General features: G+C 45.4%; 2 protein-coding genes across 8 annotated transcripts in view; one reads left to right on the top strand and one right to left on the bottom strand.

Moving 5' to 3' along the window:
* The window catches only part of THOC2 (THO complex 2), a 43,298-nt gene extending 42,221 nt beyond the window's left edge, over positions 1-1,077 (bottom strand). For 4 of the 6 annotated variants that reach the window (XR_006414425.1, XR_006414424.1, XM_044427196.1 and 1 more), the window contains exon 1: positions 951-1,076. Coding sequence is in view for 3 of the 6 variants with exons in the window: in XM_044427196.1 (XP_044283131.1) it covers positions 951-1,018 (68 nt within the window). In the remaining 3 variants the exon portion in view is untranslated. Of the gene's footprint in view, positions 1-950 lie in introns of all 6 variants that reach the window. The other 2 variants (XR_006414423.1, XM_044427197.1) reach the window with 1 other exon arrangement.
* An 822-nt stretch (positions 1,078-1,899) lies between these two features.
* On the top strand, positions 1,900-16,195 carry LOC123022051 (X-linked inhibitor of apoptosis). 2 transcript variants are annotated; one of them, XM_044427446.1, is made up of 7 exons: positions 1,900-2,071; positions 6,721-7,624; positions 8,679-8,778; positions 10,224-10,302; positions 11,544-11,577; positions 13,153-13,341; positions 14,362-16,195. In XM_044427446.1, exons 2-7 carry the CDS (start codon positions 6,754-6,756, stop codon positions 14,553-14,555), a joined length of 1,467 nt encoding a protein of 488 aa, XP_044283381.1. In that variant the 5' UTR covers positions 1,900-2,071; positions 6,721-6,753; the 3' UTR covers positions 14,556-16,195. The 2 variants fall into 2 exon arrangements, with proteins under 2 accessions (XP_044283381.1, XP_044283380.1); XM_044427445.1 differs by lacking the exon at positions 1,900-2,071 and adding an exon at positions 4,464-4,790.
* Positions 16,196-16,359: the final 164 nt, after the last annotated feature.

Consider the following 16,359-nt stretch of genomic DNA (forward strand, 5'->3'; position numbering starts at 1 on the left):
ATGTGCTTAGTAGCTATCTTTCCATTTATTTCTACTTTGAAAATGCTAATTCAGGAAGACAATTCAAATCGGCTTACTAGGAAGCAGGTCTTGTTCCCCCCCCCCACACACACTAGAGTAAAAATTAACAAAAGCTGCATCTATGAGACACAAATTTAAAGCAATGTCACTTTGCTCTCATATTGTTGCTGTTGATTGTAATCCAGCCTCACACTTGAAAAATGACATTTAAGTTAACAGTCAACTGGAGGAAGGCTGAAACAGCAGGGAGGAAGAGAGGAGAAGGAAAAGTGGGTTAGGAGGGTAAAGTACAGAAACAGAACAGAAGGTAAGAAAAAGAGAGTAAGGAAACACACACAAGACACATGCAGGAGGCAGACAGGCAAGAGAAATGACCATGGACCTAAAACAGCTAAAATGGACTTTTGATATGTATCAGGCCCGAAATGGGAAAAAAAACCCGAAAAAGAAGAGAAAAGCGAGAGCAGAATGGGCCTCATCGCACGTCTCCCTATGTCTGTAGAGGCAGGCTGGGTTTTAGAATGACCTAGTAAGCTGGAAATGGGGCGGAGAAGGCGGAAAGACTAGGGTCGACAACAGATTCGTATGAAATAACGGAGCGAGGAGGATCGGAGGAAGACAGCAGGGTTCGGGAAGATGGGGGGAGTTCAGAAGTGGAGTTTGAAGTCACCTTACGGCCTACCTTCTGAAACGGGGCGTGGGGGGCGGAAGAAGCCACTGGGGGATCTCAAGCGAGGGCCGCCTCGGAGTCCCCGCAACAGCCCAGCTCGGGGGTGGGAGGAGGGCACGTCGAGCCTGGCCGCGGTGGGCCCGGCCCCACCAGGCCCCCTGCCTGCCCGGCCCGCGGCGCCTCCTCCGCGCCGCCCCCCGCCGCCGCCGCCCTCCTCCCGCTCCAGGCTCGCCCCCATCCCCTGGAGCCCCGCACTCACAACTCGCTCTTGCCGGATTTCTCCCAGTTCTTTATCCACTCGGCCGGGAGCGCCGCCGCTGCCGCCATCTTCCCCGTGTGGCGCTGAGAGGGCCCGGATGCGCGAGCGACAGGCCCGAGGTCAGAGGGGACGATGGGCTGGCCGCGCCGGGCATGACGGGAAGGCGAGCCCGTGCAGTTGCCGCGGCGGCGGCGGCGGCGGCGGCGCAGTCTCAAACAATAACAACTTCGCGAGGGGAGGGGAGGGGAGGGGAGGGAGGGGGGAGGGGGCGGGCCGCGGGGAGGGAGGGGGCGGCGGGCGCGCCGGCCGTTATACTCCGCGATCAATAAGTGAAAATGAATGTATTGGTGATTTTAGTAAGCCAAAGCAATATTTATCAGTAAAATAATGCATTTGATATATTGTATCATAATTGACCATTTTTAATATAGTTTACTATGCTAAAAGCTTTAACATACTATACATTTGTAGTGTTGCCAATTGCAGTTCGGTAACAGTAGATATTTGTATTTATACATGTATAGCATTTATACATATTTAATATTATAAATTATAATTCATAAATTATAATTCATAATCTTATACAGCTAATAATGAGAGCCAATGTGCCCTAGTGGTTAAGAGTGCAGGCCTAGGACTCAGGCGATCTGGGTTCTAGTTCCTGCTGAGCCATGCAGCCTAGTGGTGACTCTGGGCCAGACTCAGCCCAACTTATTCATTGTGTAATGACAGGGGAGGACTGCGCCTTAACATAACTCGGGACACCCTCCCGAGCGTGCCCAGAAAAGGCCCTGCAGCTCCGGCGTTCCTTATCCCGCCGAGAGCCGCAGGGCAGCCTGGGCGACGCCGGCAGCGCCTCCCCCCTGGCCAAACAGGCTCCCGGGGGCGCACGGGCTTGGCGGGGCTTGGCTCCCGCGCCGAAGAGCGCCCTCGGCGGAACGGGGCGGCGGCGGCTTCCAGGGCGCTAGGCGGCGCCTCCTCCCGGGCCGGCCGCGGCCATTTTCTCGCCTGCCTCGCCTGCCCCGTGCAGCAGCTGGTGCGCCGGCGAGAGCGCCTGGAGCACCGGCCGCGGGAGGCAGCGAGGGCGGCGGAGCCGAGGCGGCGGGCGAGCGGCCACGCAGGTAGGGCCGCGCTCGCCCCGCTCCCGCTCTGCGCCGGGGAGCGGGGCTGGGGCCGCAGCTGGCGTGCTTTTTGGGGGGGGGGCGGGCGGATTTAGGGGTCAAGCCCGCGCCTCCGAGCCCTTCATCTGGTTGCGGGCGGGCGGGAGGGTGGGAGGGGGGACGCCCCACATAACCTTCTAGTGGGGCGCGCTGCGGGGCAGAGGTCTCGGTGTGCCCCTTGCGCGCCCCTCGCCTCTTCCATTCCTGCGGTCAGATGAAATGATACGGATGCTGCTGGTCAAGATCTGTACCTCCAGCCTTCTCCTTCCCCGCCCCACCCTATAAAATGGGGGTACTGGAAAAGGAAATACAGTGTGTTCACTCATATATACCCCAGTATGCCCCACCAGAATAATTCCTCTTTTGCAAGGTGCATAAGGTAGGTTAGGGCAGTAATCTCAGGTTTACCCCAACCTCCTCCCGTCACTTTGTTCTCAAAAGCATAATGAGGATTGCACACAATGTGTTTTGCACCTGCCATGCTTTCTTTAGTCTCGGTACCATATGTTTAGTGTGGGTTTTTTAGCACCTTCAGTAGAAGTACAGGAGAATTATGCACTTGCTTCTTATGGGGAAAAAATGTGCACTCATATGCCATGACCTATGGACACCGGTTGCTTGCCACGGTTGCCAGGCACATGGGTGAACATGGTGACAAATGTGTTTCCATGCTTCCTGGTGTGTCAGTTGACATACCCTAATCCTTTTCCTGCAATACAGTAGAAATTTCGATTTGATGAATAGCTAGGAATATTAGCTATAGAGGGAGCGTTTTTCACACAGAGGGTCCGAGAGGCGACAAGGGGGGAAACATCCTTGACTTGGTCTTGACCAATAGGGAGGAGCTGATAGATGATGTACAGATTAGGGGAGCTCTGGATGCGAGTGATCACTCCATCCTTTGCTTTGAGAGCAGGGGACTGGGGACGTGCAGCACTGGAAGCTGGGACTTCAAGAGGGCCAACTTTGCAGGGGATGCCGTATGAGGTGAGACTGAGGGAACTGGGTCTCTTCAGCCTGGAGAAGAGGAGGCTCAGCGGGGATATGTTGGCGACATTCAGGTATGTGAGGGGGTGTTACATGGAGGTGGGTAGAGACCTGTTCTCCCCTGCAGAGGAGGGCAGGATGCGCTCCAACAGAGCCAAGCTCAGGGAGCCAAGGTTCCGTTTGGATGCCAGGAAGCACTTCCTGACAGTCAGGACCCCGAGGGTGTGGAATGGGCTTCCAGCAGAGGTTGTTGAGGCCCCATTGGTGCGGGTGTTCAAGGATAGGCTTGATGTCCACATGGTGGGCATGTCGTGAGCAGAACCGGCTGGTGCCGGAGGTCAGACTAGATGGCCCGGGAGGCCCCTTCTGACTCGCTCTGTTTTCTATGTTTCTATGTTTCTAAGATTGCATGCACAGCCCCAAGAGTTTTGGAGTAATGTTGCTTCTAGGCTACTCTGCTGGGGAGGCAAGATGCAATCCCAGTTTTACTTCATAGCCTGCTTTCTCCCTTTAATATAAACATCCCTGCTACTTGTACCACTTGTGGGACTTTCCAAAAAAGCATGAACACAATTTGGAACAAAGTTAACATAGGTCATGCTTCGTATATTCAAATAGTTTCGCTTTTGCTTGTTTCCCTTCTTGTTTGGATGTTTAAATTACTTGGGGTGGTGGTTTCCACCAATAAAATAAATTGTGCTTTTGGCCTTCAGGAGCTTAGCAGAGTAGATACACTTTAAGTTTTAAGAGATCCTTGGTGGGCATTCTGACGTAGGTTAAAAAACACTGGAGGATCGCAAGGATTCGTCTTCTCTGGAAGTTTTCAAATCTTGCGTTGGTGTGTGATCCACAGATTGCTCAGGTTGGAGTAAAAGTGTGTGCTACCGTCTTGGTTGGCAGTGGATGGTATTTGCCCTTTCTGCAACTGTGCAGGCATTTCATTTTGGCAAATTAAAAGCTTGATCATATTACACAACAGATTTCTGAATAATTAAATTTTAAAAGAGCTCAAGGGAGAACAGCTGATGGGTCTCACAAGAGAGAGCCAGTTACTTGCTGCACCCAACAAGCTTATTTTTACACTTAAGTAAATAGTCCACACTACCTTCCAACATAACAATCTCTTGAGCCCCCAAAATTGTATGCATCAGGGCAGACTTTATTAACTGTTAGATAAAACAAGGACAAATAGACTAATGAGTTCAGAAATGTACAGTGATACAATGTATTTTATGGCAATTTGTATGTTTTTGTTTGATCACAGCTTTTGGAGATTGTTTGGCTGCTGTGTCATATCCACTGTGTTAGCAAAATGGAACATGCACGGCAGTTGGTGTAATAAGTCATTTTTTAGCTTTCACGATCGTTTTTTGCAGTCTAAAACTGGTAGAATGAATAGTGAGATTTAAATAAGTTACTTCTCAAGGTTGCTGCATAAAACATTTATTTTTTTATGTTCCCCCTCCCCCTTTATGTGTGTGCATTTAGTTTATGGATCCTCTCATTTTGTATTGTCCCAGTAACCAGCCAGAACTGATATTTGCACTTTTACCCCCTTTCAGTTTTAGAAGAGGCAGATTCCCAGCATGAGACCTTATACCTTCTGAGCCTAGAAAAAGTGAAATCTTTTCCTCAATCCTCAAGTTGAGCTTTGGCCAGATTGTTAAAAAAGGTTTTTGTCATCTACAGCAAGGTGTATATTGTTTGAGGTTTTTATTCCAGAATATAGGATAATATTTCCCTTAACTCTCTTCAAGCTATCTTGGAAGAAGGATTCATTTGCATTCTGTGTGCAAATGTTGCATTTGCATGTTTTAGTGAAGTATTGCAGTTTAGTGAAGTATTTCTGTAGTACTACAAGTGCTAATGTTTGTATAATTCTAATGGAGATGAAAGACCCAAACGTATTCCTCATTTGAAGTCTTCCTTCCCAGGTCTTTATTCTGCTATACAGCCTACTAGGTCATAGTTAAGAATGCAGTCTTAAGCAACTAAATCTGTTGCAAAGTCCAAGGTATTAAGACTTGTTAATGGGTAATACTGGCTGGCTTTGATCTTATTTTAATGTTATTTAAATCTGGGAGCCATGAAAATTTACTTTGTTTTGTTAGACTGCTTTTCTGTATTTTTCTGTTTCCTTTGCTTCCATTGAATGGAACCAGATTGCAAGTTCTTGCATTGTGAACCTTTGTACACTCTTAATAAACATGAACTGAGCAATGCATTTCTTTGCCAGTACAATTGCATGAAAAAATTATTGGGATAAAGATAATAAGTATGAATTCATGGTAGTTAACCCTCCCAGCTGTGTGTATGTACAGCATTGTGTAGTCTACCTGAACCCCTTCCTTCTTAAAATGTTCTTAGGGTGTCTAGAATGTCCAATTCTGTAGGAATAATTCTAACTGCCATTAATAAACAGAGCTGACATTAGCATAGCGGCTAAAATCAAACTCAGCATTGGGAAGTTCCTAGTTTAATGGTCCCCTGGTTTAATTATGAGCTCTAGCAGAACAGTCCTGTGGGCACCAGATAGCTTCTGGATGCCCATGCGATGTCTCACATTTTAACTCTGAGGCTAGAAAGTCCCTCTGAATTCAGAGCTAGGAATCTGTGCTCAGACCCTTCTCATCACCTTTGGTGCAGAAAGAGCTGGGCCAGATGCTTCCCCAAATTTGCAAAAAGTTTTGATGGGAGGGGAGGATACTGGCGGCACCAATAGATGATGATCTATTGGGCCCCTCGTTACAGAAAGGATATAGCCAGGTCGGAGTCAGTGCAGCGTAGGGCCACAAGGTTGGTGGCCGGTTTGCAGGGGATGCCGTATGAGGCGAGACTGAGGGAACTGGGTCTCTTCAGCCTGGAGGAGAGGAGACTCGTAGGGGATATGTTGGCGACATTCAGGTATGTGAGGGGATGTCACATGGAGATGGGTAGAGACCTGTTCTCCCCTGCAGAGGAAGGCAGGACACGCTCCAATGGAGCAATGTTCAGGGAGCCAAGCTTCCACTTAGATGCCAGGAAGCACTTCCTGACAGTTAGGACCCCGAGGGTGTGGGATGGGCTTTCATGAGAGGTCGTTGAGGCCCCATCGGTGCAGGTTTTCAAGGATAGGCTGGACGTCCACATGGTGGGCATGTCGTGAGCAGAGCCGGCTGGTGCCGGAGGTCAGACTAGATGGCCCGGGAGACCCCTTCTGACTCGTTCTGTTTCTATGTTTCTGTGATGTAGCCTAGTGGCGCTTCAGCCTCCTTCCCTCTCTGCTCTGAGGTACTGCACTTAAATGGCTGAAATTGTCTGTCTAGCTGCTTCAGAAAGTGGGAGAAGGCAGAGGCAACCTTTGCCTCTGCACTCTTTCCGCTGAGCACAGGATGCCGAAAATGCTCTGAGTTTAGTGGGTTACAGGAATCCGCATTGCATTGCATCTTGGGTGTCCTTAGGAAACTCATTCTCTCTCCATTCCCGCCCCCATTAATCTACAATATGGTGGATAAATAATACTGACCTACTTTACAGGGTGCATGTGAAGTGCCTTGTTCTTCTTGAAAGCTTCATATAAACATTAAGTATGGAGGATGTTCAAATGTTTTTAGAGGTCTAAATGTAACTGTATTCTTATTTAGGAAACTGGCAGGAACGCTGTCCGTGGAGGCGGGATGACATGCAATGGTCCAGATAACTCTGGCGCTTGCCCAGTTCCAGAGGCTGATCCTAACCAAGATGCCTACACCAGACAACACACCTTCGCTCATTTCCCAAGCAACTGTCCTGTCTCCCCTGCAACTCTAGCCCAAGCTGGTTTCTTCTACACGGGGGTGGGGGACAGAGTCGAATGTGCCAGTTGTCATGCAAATATAGAAGGATGGCGGCAGGGGGATTCAGTGGTCGGAAGACACAAAACTATTTCTCCGAACTGCAGCTTTATTACTGACAGTAACGCTGGGCAGAATGACATGCATTCTGTTTTCTCCAACTGTCATCGCAGAACAGAAAATCGCTTGACTGGAAACGTTCTCCATCCCCCTGTCGATCCAGACTCTGATCTCTATGCAGATTATCTGTTGAGGACTGGGAAAGTAGTGGATCTCTCAGATTCTCTGTACCCCAGAAATCCGGCTATGTGTGAAGAAGAAATGAGGTTGAGAACTTTTCACAACTGGCCGTCCTACGCACCTGTCACTCCCAAGGAGCTGGCCAAGGCTGGACTATATTATACTGGCACTGATGATGAGGTGGAGTGCTTTTGCTGTGGGGGCAAGCTGAAAAACTGGGAACCGTGTGATCAGGCCTGGTCAGAACACAGACGCCATTTCCCGAGGTGTTTCTTTGTCCTTGGTCATGATGTTGGAAATGTTGCAAATGTCCCAAATCAGTCTGGTGATGCTAAGCTGGATACAAGTGAAATAGAAGAGAGCATCCCACATAATCCATCGATGGCATTTTATGAAGACCGAATCAAATCATTTGTGATGTGGAGGTACTTGATTAGCAAGGAACAGCTTGCCAGAGCAGGCTTTTACAGTACAGGTAAGCTGCAGGTGGACCTTTCCTGTTGCTGTCAGTCATGGATAAATTGCATAATTTGGTTTATTGACTTACTGTACCCATTACGTGCTCTGGCCAGTGGCTAAAGTTCTTGTGGTTATAGCATGAGGTGGCTTCAGTGAGCTGTTTAGCAAATGGTAAGTTAAAAGCAGTATCTTTTTAAATTTTGTTGCCAGTTTGCAGCAACATACAAACATAACCAAAACCAGCTAACTTTTTGCAACATAAGTATTAATTTGGTGGCTTCTTGGATGCTTTGAGGCAAAAACTGAAGTCACTTCAAGAGCTGCTGCTGTTAATACTAAAATCTTTCAAGAAATTGTGCATCATATAATTAAGTTTATAGACTTCCCATTTAAAGTTTACACTTTTCTGGTACTTGGTCATGTGCAAATTCTTCATTCAGCTACGTTTATCATTTGCTCTGTCTCTAGATCATGGGGCGATTAACAAGGTGTTAATGATGAATTGCAGAGTTGGCTTGTTCCTACCCACCAAAAATCAGTTTGATCAAAAGGTTTTTAACTGTGTAAAAGTTACACATCTTTAAGGATTGTGTACAGTACATTTCATTTCATTCTTTAACTTTCTTTCTGTATCAGAAAAATATGAGTATTTGTATGTTTACTCCTAATTGGAAATTACCAATTCAGTCTTGTGGAAAGGAAGAAAGTCTAGACTAGACTGTTCAGAAATACGTAATGATGCACACGGCTAGATGCAATTAAGTAACCATTCTTTCGCCATTATTTTTATTTATAATTTTATCCCATTCTTTCTCTAGGAAATTCAAGATGGAATACATTGATCTTCTCATTGCCAAATTACCCACAAAACAGTCATGTAGGCAAAGTTGTGTGAAAGACTCCTAGCCCAGAAGCACTAAGTGAATTCAAAGCCTAGGTGATGATTTGAATAAGAGTCTTCCCAGTCCTAAGCCACCTGAAAGGGAGTTTTGTCAGGTGCACACAAATATTTTCTGCAGGCTCAAACGTTCTTTTCAAGACACCCAAGCCCTTGTCCTTGTTTTCCATAGGCAATGGGGACAACGTCATTTGCTTTCACTGTGGAGGTGGACTGACAGATTGGCAGCACAATGAAGATCCATGGGAGCAGCACGCAAGATGGTTTCCTGGGTAGGCACTTCCCCTCTGTTTGTGTATATCTAAAAATCCTTCATATGGAGAAACGCGTAAAGGATTTTTACCTTACTCTTCAGCCAAAAATAAGGTTCAGAGAAGCTTGCAGAGATCAGTAATACGGATGTTCCCTACCTTCAGGCATGCAGTCCAAGAGACCCAACACAATTAGGAAGGAGGAAAGAAGGAAACTGGCCCTAGTTCTTAGTTACAAAATTTTTATAGTACACGGGAGGAGAAATAGCTCAAGGAGAGGAGCAGCCAACTGTTTCTGGTCTCTGCAGAGCAGGTGGACTGGTCGCTCTTGACTTCCTCTGCTACAATTTGGTGTAACGGCTGCTGCCAGACAAGGGCGATGGAGGCAGAATGTTAATAGCAGCCCTGCCTCGCCTTGTTTCTTGTGCTGCCCCCTGCTGTTCTTTGCATCCACCAACGTACAGGGGCCCATGCCACCCACAAATCCCATCCCTGTGTTCTTAGGACTCCTTCGCTGGGCTGCATCCCACTCAGGAGTGTCAGTAGGTAAACAAGCATGCCTCTTCGGTAGGGATGTGATTTGGCAAATGGTTCCAGGTTCTTAGAAGTTAACACGATTGTCGAGATCTGTTGTGCGCAGCTGTCCATTGGGCTGGCAGGTCAAATCAGCTTTGCTAAGCGGGAAGGTGTGGGCCTGCAGGCAGATGGGTGACCACATGTGTGAGTGGGGCAGAGGGTTGGACCCGATGGCCTTATTAGGCCCCTTCTACTTCTATTTTCCATGATCGTATTGAGGAGTTGCACATTTCCGACTGTGGTTTCCATTTCAGTCTACTCTGTGGGGAGCGGGACATCACAGAAACACCAAGAGGTTTCTGCATCCAAGTCAAGTGGTCATGATTGGTCCCTGCCCAGTACCTCCCCCGTCCCCCCAAGCAAGATAACCTGAAGCAGAGACCTGTATCTCTCTGCCTAGCTTGGGGAAACAGCAACTGTGAGTTATCCTGCACAACTGAGGGCTGTAGCTTAACTGCAGAGCAGCTGCTTTGCATTCAGACAGTCTCAGGTTTGATCTCCAGTGTCTCTGGGTAGGGCTGGAAGAACTGGCTGAAACCCTGAAGAGCCACTGCCAGTTAGTTTCAACAGTACCAGGCTAGATAGACCAGTGCTCTGATTCAGTATAAGCCCCCACCCCTTCCGGGTGTGCATGCTTGGTTTTGTTTTCTGTTTGTTTTTGAACTGGTGATCTTGTTCATTCTGTCAATGCTTTAAGCATCCTTAGATGCTTAACTCTTTGGGGGATTGATTAGTGTTTGTTTTGGAAGAAGTGTATTTGCATTCACTTCTAGAATATATCGAGAACTTTATTTGCTATATTCCTTCAAAGGCACCGTGTGTACTCTTCTGATAGTCTGCTTGTGCTGATTCAACTTTAATTTGATTTTGTATAAATATGTTGTGCCTAGGTGCAAATACGTGATAGAAGAAAAAGGGGTAGACTTCGTAAACAGCATCCATTTAACTAATTCTCTGCATGCTTCTACAGTAAGTATCTTGCACCATTTCCCAGCAACCATATATTTGAAATACCTCCACAGAGAATCTGTTTTCAGATAAACACGGTTTTAAACTATGAAATCCATTGAGCCAATTAAATATAGAAAAGCCTCGGTTACTTTTGCACGGTCTTTCTCCAGCTGCCCACGTGTGAACAGATGGTGCTTCCATATGTGGCTGAAAAGGTTAATTGCTGTAGTGGAAGATGCTGTGTTTAAGTAACTTGATCTTGTTTGTTTTCTTGTCATGATAGGGAATGCATGAAAAGCAAATGAGCATAAGAGATTCCTCTTGAAAGTCATTGTGCAGACTGCATGCTCTTGTTGACAGCAAAGCAGACTCATGCTCAAGTGACTTGCTAATATAAGGATTTTCTCTGCACAAATTGTGGCATCCGTATAATTTCAGGACATTAGATTTTTTTTAATCAAACGTTTCAAGTGTTTAGGTGCTCTGTGGAAAAGAGAAGTTGCATCGTCCTGTGCACAGACTTCAGTCTATGGAGTATTCCTTTTATTTTTATTTTTAAGTACAAAATGGCATTCGAGGCAAGTAATACTAATACTAATACAGAATGCCTCCAATGCCAGTGCTCCTGCAGAGCTCAAAAGCCTGGGAAGGCTTGCAGGGGAGAATGAGGTCTTGCAAGTAGCCTGGTCTCAAATTGTAAGGGGTTTATAGGTCATAGCCAGCACTTTGAATCTTACCCAGAAACACACTGGTATCCAGTGAAGCGTGTAACAAGCCACATGCGCCCTGTAAGTGGCTCCAACCAACCGTCTTGGTGCTGTTTCCCGAACCAGCTGATCCTCCTGCACACTTCTCAGAGGCAGCTTCATGGGAAGCACGGTGTGGGAGCAGAACTGGAGCAGTGGCCCTACGTACAGTAGGACAGAGTAGCGGAATGACGTGATATAGATCAGCTGGAACCACTGCCTTTTGGCGCTTCTGCCCCCCAGCACAGTGCCCTCTAGTGGCTGTTTGACCTGGCTATTATGAGACTGCATGGTGCAGTTGGCTTATTTTAATCTTCTGTCTTTTTTTTTTCATTTTGATACGGTGCCTCTAAGATCATGAGCCACTAGTTCAAACCATTACATCTTGATTCCTTTGACAATAGGGTAGGATGGAATACCTGCACCCACTGTTTTTCTTTCTGATTCCCTGCCCTTTCTGTTCAGCCCACTATGTTCATTTGACAAGTCTGTTATCTCAATTTTTTGTTTTAGGTGGAGGAAGCTGAGAAGACATCACCTATTAAAGGTATCTGTACCAATGTTTATAACTGGCCTGCGGATATCTAAACCGGCATAAATCCAGTGAAAACCCAAATTTAAAATATAATTTGATATTCCTCTAACCATGTTCTCATTGTATTTACTAACATTTTTGTACACACCCATGCAACCCGATATTGGATGACAGAAAAAAGACATTCTATAAGTCCATTCCATGAGTATAAATCAGAGAATTTCAATCTGATCTCTACATAAAATGAATGGAGTAAGAAGTTACACGATTCAACTAGTAATAGGGACATACGCATGCAGCAAAATGTGTACCCTGAAATATCCTTCACAGAGGGTAAAACATTGAACCTAGCTAATGTTACAGCATGTTTGCATTTAGTATAATGTATCTGTTGCTTCAATCCCCAAATTGGGATTCCTGCCCACAAATAACGGGGAACAAGTTTCAGTTGCTGGAAATGGCATATTTTGGAACCAGCAGTCTTGTGGGCTCAGAAGCCACGCTCCCTTTCTGGCCGCTGGTGCCTAAAAGAACTCTGCTGACTGTCTCTCTGACACAGAAAAGACACTTCAGAGGTGGGGGTCAAGAGGGTGTTCTAGGGGGAGGGAGAGCGACCAGGACTGCTGGGGTAGCAAGATACCCTGAATGCCCTCCAGCCTTTTCCTCTTTTGAAGCATCTCTAGGTGCCCCAAAAGAGCCATTGAGTTGCAACACAGAGCAGGAGCCCTGATGAGGAAGAGAGTTCCTCTGCTGCTCCTCCCGTTCTGCACTTGGGGGCTTATAAGCATCAAGGGCACAATTGACAGGGTAGTAACCCTGAATCTCATCATTTTCCAGACAATATATTTTTTAGCATAGACTCCATTGTCATCCAAACCAGCAAACCTCTAGCAAAGAACTCAAGTTAGAGGGTTTAATGCTCTGCCTTACCCTTCATCTGTCCTATCTTTTGTAAGCCAGAACCCAACAGAGCCGTCTGTTCCTCCATTTCCATTTTCTGGAGCTAGATCAGCCCCTGAGCCTGTTTAGTTCACACACACACCTGGAGGCAGAGGACGGAAAAGCATGTAGAAGTGGTGGGGTGTGTGTGTGTGTGGGGGGGTCTTCCTCTGCTCCTTGCTCCCTGGCACAGTTCCCTTTAATGTAATGCTTTCTGCTGTGGTTGGAAGAAGGGCAGAGAATCCCTGCTTGGATTTCACTTCCCCAGCTTCTTGCTCCATGTCTATGGTTTTGGGAGCGGAAAGCTATGTGCCATATGTCGTGTATACTGTAGCCTGTGGATTCTAGGAAACTCTGCCAGAAAGTGTGGATTGCTCCTATGATTGCTCTTCTGCCCCTGTCTAGTTCTTGCATGAAATGTTTTCTTCTGCTCGGAACTAAATGGAAATTAGGGGGACAAGAGGCAACACTTTAAAGATGTACTTGCTCCAGTTTTCTTCCTGTTTTGTTTTTGATGGTGAAATAATGAACTGGACTTGGATCTATCTTCAAAATTCCAGCTAAATGTTTTTATACTTAATATCTTGGGGTAGAGAGTATTGTTCTAAGCAAATTTTCCTGGTTTCATTTATATATGGCTTACTGTAGATGAGGAACTCTTACAGAAACATGTGGTTCAGAATGCAATGCGTATGGGTTTCAGCCTGGATGAAATTAAGAAGGCTGTGGAAAGGAAGCGCCACCTATCCTCAGAGAGTTACAGTTCTGTCGAGGCTCTGGTTGCAGATTTAATAAATGCCCAGAAAGAAAATGTACTCAGTGCATCCCAGGAGAAAGGTGAGTCCCATCAAAGCATGCATGCATGCTGGACAAGAATAAATGTAATGTGGATGAGGTACACTTTTGCTTTGGGGTATGGGTCTTGCTTGCAGACGTGGGGTCTTTGTCTTCATGGGGTGGAGATTCCTGTGTTCTGAGGTCTTGCGCTGTGGTCCATTGTTTGGTCAACCGGAGTTTCTTCTTGCTTCTCTGTGTTGGAATTCCTGATTGCAGGACTCACACATACACCCTGAAAACTACTGAAAAAACTGCTGAGTCAGATGGCACTGTGGACTTCAGTTAGCGTTTAAGTAATGTTTCTTTGCACATTAACGTGTCTGTACATTCAACATTTTTCCGCCAAGTATTTCCTATATTAAAAAGAAATTTCAGGTTTACCATGTAGCAGTAACATTCAGCATTTATGTAAAGCATAACATATACCCGAGGCATTCTGCATACAGTCTCAGTAATCATTAAAATACTCTAGTGACGTAGGCTGGCATTGTAGCCACAGCAGCAGAATCATAGTGAAGATGTGTTTGCCCTGCTGTTTTATTTATTTTATAGCCTTTGCATTCCAGTTTCCAGCTCAGAGAATTTCCAAGGTGACTTCCGAACATCAAGTCAAGCATTAACAAAATAACATGGTAAAAGATACAATACAAAGAACTGATACAACCAGTAAACAGAGAAAGAGAGCATGCAAATACAAAATAACAATTTTATATTTTGTTGTACAAAACGATTTGCAAGAGGATTGGACAAATAAAGCAATTCTTGCATGTTTCCTGAAACTTGGTAGAGTTAGTTCTAGGAACCCTTCAGGAGCACATGCTTATATAATCTGAAGAATCCGTTTCTGACACCCCCTATCGAATGTCTGAGGTAAGGCTGTGGAGAATGCTCAGCACTGCTGGGACTTTGTCCAGGCCCACGCTTCAGCTGTGGGCTTAATTCCAACACTGGCGCATCTCTGGCTCTGCTCCTCCTCCTTGCTGTTGCTATTTTGTAAAAAAGTATTCTGTTTCCCTTCAGATCTCAGCATTGAAGAGAAGTTGAGACGTTTGCAGGAAGAAAAACTTTGTAAAGTCTGTTTGGACAAAAACATCTCTGTGGCCCTCATTCCTTGTGGGCATCTTGTTGTTTGTAAGGACTGTGCTGAAGCGATCGACAAGTGCCCTTTATGTTGCAGAATTATTGAAAAAAGGCAGAAGATATATATGTCCTAATCAAAAGCACCACTCTGTGCGACTGGAAAACTGACCTAGAGATTGATCACACTCACCACGTTCAATACAGAAATGGACTGAATGAATATAAGCTTTAATTGAACGCACTGATCTACTATATAACTCATAAAGCTGCTAAATTACACGCATCTGGATTTTTAGCCCTCATGGCCTGACACTGAGAGCCACTTGGCTGGTGAGCTTGTACAGGCAGCAGTTAGAAACTTGTCCTCTGATTGATGCTTGTACTGCCCGTATCCGCATTGTTCCCTGTCCTGTCTTTCCCCCATCTTCTTTCTGTTCATGGCATGCCCCAGGGGTGTAGTCCTCACTGAGATGGAAAGTCCATGTCTTAACCTTTCTTGCTGTAGGTGTCTCTCTCACAAGCATCTTTAGCTACTAGTGCTCTACCCTGGGGTAGCTGGGTCCTCCACCAGCTCCCTTGCATTTTATGATGATCATTTTCGTTCTTTAATTCAGGAGTAGATTTTGAGATCTGATATGCTATCTTTTATTTGCTTATTTTTAAAAACATTTTATACCACTTTTGCAGCCCTGACCAGTGTTCCCAAACTGGTTTACAAAGAATGCAACAATGACCACTATAATCTTGCTGCGTACTAACTCTGTAGATTTACATAGCATAACCCGATGTGGCATCCTAAAGACACTAATATATATATGTCTGTATGATCCTTTTTAATCAAAAAGCAGGACACTATGGCAGTAATTCTGCCCCAAATTGTACTTTTGCAACTCCAGTTAACTTCAGTGGGGCTCATATGTGGCCATCTGCAGACCTGGTGCCCATTTCAGAAAGCTACCACAGAAATGGTTTCCCCTTGTTTGCAAAAGGGATAGTCTCTGAGCCCCAGAGATGGCTGCCGTTGGACAAGTGGAAACTAGACAACTCTCTCAGGTTTTAAATGCATTTACTGGCTGACATAAAAAAGCAAAGAGCTTGAAGTGTGCAGCAATCTCACTTTTGATGTTCCACACCACACTTTTTGGTATCACATTTTGTTTTTCCACTCCTTTTCCAGTTATCTAAAAATCACATGAGGTAGCACAATTCACATAACACTGTTGTTCATTGTCAGTTTATTTCAGTGTGGCTTATGCAAGAACACAGTCCATCTACCTGAATGAAAACACAGGGACAGAACTCAGTGGCTACACCTTTGTAATTAGTTTGTAATTTAACCATCCACCTGTCCTCTTCGTTAGATCAGTGACACTTTCATTCCAGCCCACTTGTGTTATCAGCATAACCAGAAACAGTTATAAAATGGGAAAGACTTCCCCAGCGCTTGTCCTTAGGAGTCCAACCTGTTTTACATTGCTCTCGGTTAAACTAATCCTCAAATTGACAAACTATGCATATTTTGTATACATGTTAATAATAATACACAGAAATATATCTAGAATCAAACTGGCGTGATCTTGGCTGTAAATACTGTTGAGCCTACAGAAAATAATGGGATCCTTCTGTTGGATTAAAGCCATGGGTTGAGCAAGCAGACTCTAATCTATTGGCAGAATTTATTTTTTGAAATATTATAATGACCTATAATCTAAACTTAGAACTTCTTTGGAATTCTACTTGGACATATTTTTAATAAAGTGATTTTTCTTACATAGTGCAACTTGTTTTTTATCCTCAGTCTATCTACCACAAGGATTGCCACATTCGGCGAATGGGGCGGCATAAAAATGTTTTAATAAATAAATAATAAAAATAAATAAATACTATCTAGAAAGGAGTGGGAGGGATTGTTAAAGTTGAGAGACTTAGGGAGGACTG

Source organism: Varanus komodoensis, unplaced genomic scaffold (genome assembly GCF_004798865.1).
Source record: "Varanus komodoensis strain SLA01 unplaced genomic scaffold, ASM479886v1 scaffold18_3, whole genome shotgun sequence".
Taxonomy (NCBI): Eukaryota; Metazoa; Chordata; class Lepidosauria; order Squamata; family Varanidae; genus Varanus; species Varanus komodoensis.